Here is a 6,230-nt window from a genome sequence, read left to right on the forward strand (position 1 = left end):
TTTTCCATCTCTATCTTTTTTATTGCATGTTTAATCTCTTTACTCGTTATTGGCCCCTCGATCATATATCTCCTCCATGTTGGTCTTTTTATTGTATTCGCTTCTGAATAAAGACTTGTATTATATTCTGTCCACCTTTTCTTAACTTGGTTTAGCTCTATCAACATTTTGTTGTGATCATCTCTTATCTTCTCACGCTGTTCCAGATATTTTTCTCTTCTTGTTCTATACATCTTTTGAATCTTATCGTTATATACCAATTGAATATATATATATATATATATATCTCAGTATTTAGGAATTTTATATCTTTACCTCTTGGTAATTATACAGTTATTCAATAACCGATATATACTGATCGACAGATAATGAAAAAGGTTCACCCCCTCATTGCTATAGAACTTGTCTTTGATTTGCTTGTCATATAATATATATATATCTATATCTATATCTATTATAGTTATATGGAAATATAATAATATTTATATTAATCATACAAATGATTAGTTTCTATATTTACAATATCAGTGAATTCATCCCCAACCTACATTACAAATATATTTCTTAAATCTTTATTATGTTCATGTAATTTATATTACAAGCATATTTATTAAATCTTTATTATATTCATTTCATTTACATTACAAATATATGTTTTTAAATCTTTATTATATTCGTGTCATTTATATTAAATATATGATTTTAAATCTTTTATTATATTCGTGTCATTTATATTAAATATATGTTTTTAAATATTTTAGTGTCATTTATATTAAATATATGATTTTAAATATTTTATTATATTCGTGTCATTTATATTAAATATATGTTTTTATATCTTTATTATATTCATGTCAATTATATTAAAAATACGTTTCTCAAATCTTTATAATATCTATTTACTTTTCATAATATGAACCCTTAGGACCATAGAGTCATATATATTCATATATTGGATATTCCAGTCATATACTGGATATTCCATTAATATTATATTATCTATTTTTATTTCTTATTATTTTTCATCTGGTATTGGTTATTGTAGAGGTCTGCAATCTGAAAAAAAGAGAAATATTAAAATTGAAAGAATAATATTTATGGTTATATTGCAATAATAATTTATATATATATATATATATATATATATATATTATATTTTTGGCTATGTTTTCATTTTTCTTTACCTGTACTGCATTTGTGATTTCTTTAGGATTTTTATCATCACGAATTCTTACAAATCTTGGAAATCTCAAAGAAATGCCCTTTTCTGGATCAACCTATAAGTATAAAATTAAATATCACCATTAGAAATAATATTTGTTTTTTTTCTAAAATATAACAATATCTCTATTAAATAATTTTAATATTCGTTAAAACATACCAGTCCTACTGCAGCTTTGTATATAGGTGAAAGGGAAAGATCTGCACACTTAATCTCCCAAACTTTCACAGGCTTAAACCAGTGATCAGGACCAGTACCATTTTCATAACTAGAATATAATGAAGAATATATTCATATCAATTTTTTAAAAGAAATATATACTTGTTCAATTCATACCACAGTAAAAATTATTCATTAAAAAATATAAATGATACGGTCTATATAATAACCTAAATACAAACCTATAATTAGTCATTGGTTTTTCTACAATGTATTGTTGGAAAAGGGTAGAACATTCTTGTAAATTTTGTTCTGTAAAACCCGTACCAATCTGAAATGTAAAATTGATATTTCAAATATGAATTTCATACTCATTTGTATATCAATATTGAGGATATTAAGAAAAAACAACATACCTTGCACAAAGACTGGAATTTGTCTTTAGTTTCATCATAGCAAGCTACAAGAAACTTTCCATATTGCCCAGTGCGCTTGCCTTGGCCTAAATAGCCTCCAATGACCACAACATCAATTGTATCCCCCATCTGGAATTGTTACCAGTTAATTTATATATATATATATATATATATATATATATATATATATATATATATATATATATACATGATTAAATGACAATCGATGTAATATACAAGAACTAACAAGTTTATATATATATATGAAAAAAAAACATGAGACATACTCTATTAAGGTAGTCCTTCTTCAATTTTAACCATTTGTGTGATCGTTTTCCTATATCGTAAATAGCATTCACATCCAGAGATTTGATCATGAGACCCTCACATTTTTCTGAAAATTCACATTTATATATTAGCAATAGTGATTTTGATAATATGTTGATTTATAATATCATGTTTTCCCATGCGAATGGAATAAAGTAGATTCACCTTTAAGGGATTCCTCCATAAATTCTTCAATATCTTCTGTATTAGTGGAGTCCATATTCTTTGCAAAGATAAATCTCCCTTCTTTCTCTTTAAAATTATTTCGTAATAGAGTACGACGTATCTCGAATGACTTCTTGACCAGTGATTCGCCATTCAGATAAAGCAAATCAAAGGGAAATATACATATGTGTACTTTGAGATCCTTTTCATTAACACCCTGATAAGTAAAAAAACATATTTTTTTTAGATTATATTCGAGTTTTATATTTGTAATATTTTATGGGATTTCTATATATGTATATATAATTGTAAAGTTAAATGTATATATTACCTTTCTCTTTCTGGTACTTAGGACTTGGAAGGGTAAGATTTGCTGGTTTTCTTTATCCCAAGCCACAACCTCCGCGTCAATGATACATGATTTAACATCTTTTCCCAATACATTTCTCAAGATGGAAATAACATCGGGATATTTGGTTGTGTTATTTTCTTGATTCCTACTATATATATTGATTGTACCATCATCCTTTAAATGGATCTGTAATATATATATATATATATACATATATAATATAAACGAATAGATATAAATTTAATTAAAAAAAGGTGGTTATATAAAACAAACTCTAATTTATTAGAAGTAAACATATATATACCTGTGCTCTCTCCCCATCATACTTGAATTCACAAGTAAACTTGACATTCTCAAAACGCTTCAAGACTTCAGAAATTCCAGTAGTAGGATGAGCTAACATCGATTTCAATGGAATTCCAGGGGTAAGGGAGCAGTATTTGGGGAGTTCCTCAATCCCTTCGGTTAAAAGGATTGGTATGATCTTATCATATGAAGGGAATTCACTGAAAATGAGATATAATATATATATATATATATATATATATATATATATATATATTAAATATGGATATTTAATATATAGTAACTTGAAAAATATTATATATTAAAATATTGTACCATATAACAACCAATGACACTTTTAAAAGTGCTAACATTTTTTTTTATATAATTAAACATTGATCACAATTCTTACTTGTAGATCGTGCTTAGTATTGTACCGTACTTTTCAAATTGTTTTTTTAACTGTTTTGAACCTATTGTTTTGCCCGCATTAATAATATTCGGTGGATATTTTTGACCTGGAGGTGTAAGGTAGTTAGCTTGGGCTATGGCCTGAAAAAAAATATTTAATATTATAAAAAAGGTTATAATATTAATGTCTAAGACTTTATAAATAATATAATATACAATATTTGGTAATGTTGACTTTGATTAAACCATAAACCCACCTGCAGAACCGACTTCTCGGCCAAACCAATGCGAAGTTTTCCATTGAGAGATCGGACAAGATAACGGGATTCGGAAGCTCGACAGGCAATATATATATCCTTTATCTTGTCAATCTTTTTACCGTGAGCCTGTATGAGGATATAGAATATATCTTGCTTCAATATTATATATATAATATATATATATATATATATATATATATATATATATATATGTATGTATGTATATAAATGATGTTATATTTAGTTTAAAATATATAAATTTATATAACCTACATCATTGCCAGCTAGAGATGCAATTTCTTTCAGCTGGTCAAAGAGATCTTTTACTGTCAAATTTGGCATATTTGTGATTCTTTCAGTCGAATGGCATTGTTCAGCAACAATACCGAGATCACCTTTCTGTTTTCTATCTTGTTTAATCTTCTCAATACTATGTCTTGAAGCTTGGGCAATTGCTCGCATAAGAATATTTTCTCCTATACCCAGCTCGGTGCCTAAGAAAAAAGAATATACTTGTTGGATATATATATATATATATATATATATATATATATATATATATATATTCTATCAATGAATAGATCAAATATTTTATTATTTTTTTATATATTACAAACTTCAACATACCTTCAAAGGCAGGTGCTATTTTATTGAGACATAGGTAGACACAACATAATAAATCATCTGGAGACAAGACAATAACAGATCTGAAGAAATTTGCCAATGTCTCAATAATCTTCAAACGACCGTTTGTTTTTTCAATCAATTTCATAGTGTTGACTAGAGCCATATAAGGTGTCCTGAAATTGTAAATATGTAATTAAACCTCTTAAATATAACCAATAAAAGTGTGTTCATTTACGGTAATATTAAATAATTAACATTATACAAAGGATTCTTACTCTTCACCCTGCTTCCAGAAGGCATCGTTAATGGGATGATAATTGTCCTTAGAAGGATCATAATCTAGCCCAAGTTCCAGCTTGGAGTATTTTTGGGCAGGTGGTTTATTATCATTATCTGGATATCTTTCGGTCTCCTTTTCCTTTTCAATACAATCATTGTTTCGTTTCATGTTTTATATTTTATACAAATAATGAAATCAAAATATTAACTTTTATATAGATATTTATTTAGTTTCAATACTATATTTCTATATAGTCACTTATTTAGTTTCAATACTTTATAGATACTTATTTAGTTTCAATACTTTATAGATACTTATTTAGTTTCAATACTGTATAGACACTTATTTAGTTTCAATACTGTATAGACACTTATTTAGTTTCTATACTATATTTCTATATAGATACTTATTTAGTTTCAATACTATATTTCTATATAGATACTTATTTAGTTTCAATACTATATTTCTATATAGATACTTATTTAGTTTCAATACTATATTTCTATATAGATACTTATTTAGTTTCAATACTATATTTCTATATAGATACTTGTTTAGTTTCAATACTAGTTTCAATAATAAATCTATAGAGTAGGTGAATTGTAACGGTCCTTTGATATATTTTTATATGTATATGAATATATTAAATTATATATGGATTTGGATTATGTTTTAGATGATGAATAAGATATGAATATAAATACTCTATAATATACTCATTATATTTATTATATGCCCATGGATAGTATACAATTTATATTTCATTTTTATATATATATATATATATATATATATATATATATATATATTGTTGGTATTTAATGATTATATATCGTTGGTATTTAATGAGAATTTTCTAATTTTATCTGACATTCATTACATTTGATAATACACGATGGTATGTTATATTTTTGACACATGGGACATTGAATCATAAATCTTTTACAGTCATAGATACTTGTTGGTATTTTAGGTATATCATAGTGAGAACCATGTGATGTTATTGAAGGTGTACATGTTATCGATTCCATCTGGCAAATTTTACTTTTTCTGGGTAAAGTGTTAGAATGATAATATATAGGGTTTGGTATACGATAAATACTTTTGGGTACATCGTAAGTCGTGTTAGGGGCTATTTGTCTCGGGTCCTTGTATTGTTCGGTATCCTTTGTTTTATAATAATCCTTTTTTTCAGATACCTTCTGTTCATTGGCTGATAGTAACATATAATTATTATTATTTATCTTCCTATTCATATCAATATAAACATGTTCATCAATATCGTCATATATATGTTCTTGAATTGTATTTCGATTTATATTAGTAGATATATTGTCATTCTTAATGATTCCGTTCATATAGACATGTTCGTCATTCTTGTCGGGAATAATCATTTTAGCATCCATATTTTTATCAAGTTTTGAATACCAGTCTAGCGATTTACTTCCATGCGTAATATTAGGAAGTAAATCGCTTACATCTATATTATCATATACGGTACCTAGACAATTCCTAAATTTGTTATTGTCAATGTCAATGATACTGAAGAGTCGTTTGAGATTAAATATTTTACTTTTCGTATCCTTTTCAGGACAATAATCTATAGACATGGATTTACATAATAACAATGCACAGTTTGTTTCATTTTTCTTGTTAGTAAAACTAAGACTCATATTTTTATTTTTTGCATCAATCAAAATAGGATTATCTGTCGCCTTGGAATATT

The 6,230-nt window shown here is 26.1% G+C and overlaps 1 protein-coding gene across 1 annotated transcript; it reads right to left on the minus strand.

The window, feature by feature from the left end:
• Positions 1-1,005: 1,005 nt before the first annotated feature.
• Positions 1,006-5,730, minus strand: LOC125045791 (DNA ligase 1-like). The gene is made up of 15 exons (XM_047643277.1): positions 5,607-5,730; positions 4,500-4,563; positions 4,225-4,397; positions 3,871-4,091; positions 3,595-3,723; positions 3,339-3,478; positions 2,946-3,147; positions 2,621-2,827; positions 2,290-2,506; positions 2,085-2,191; positions 1,798-1,926; positions 1,624-1,712; positions 1,382-1,490; positions 1,185-1,277; positions 1,006-1,056 (listed from the first exon to the last, which is right to left on the minus strand). Exons 1-15 carry the CDS (start codon positions 5,728-5,730, stop codon positions 1,006-1,008), a joined length of 2,055 nt encoding a protein of 684 aa, XP_047499233.1.
• Between the last annotated feature and the right edge of the window lie 500 nt (positions 5,731-6,230).

The sequence above is a fragment of the Penaeus chinensis genome, chromosome 38 (assembly GCF_019202785.1).
Source record: "Penaeus chinensis breed Huanghai No. 1 chromosome 38, ASM1920278v2, whole genome shotgun sequence".
NCBI lineage: Eukaryota > Metazoa > Arthropoda > Malacostraca > Decapoda > Penaeidae > Penaeus > Penaeus chinensis.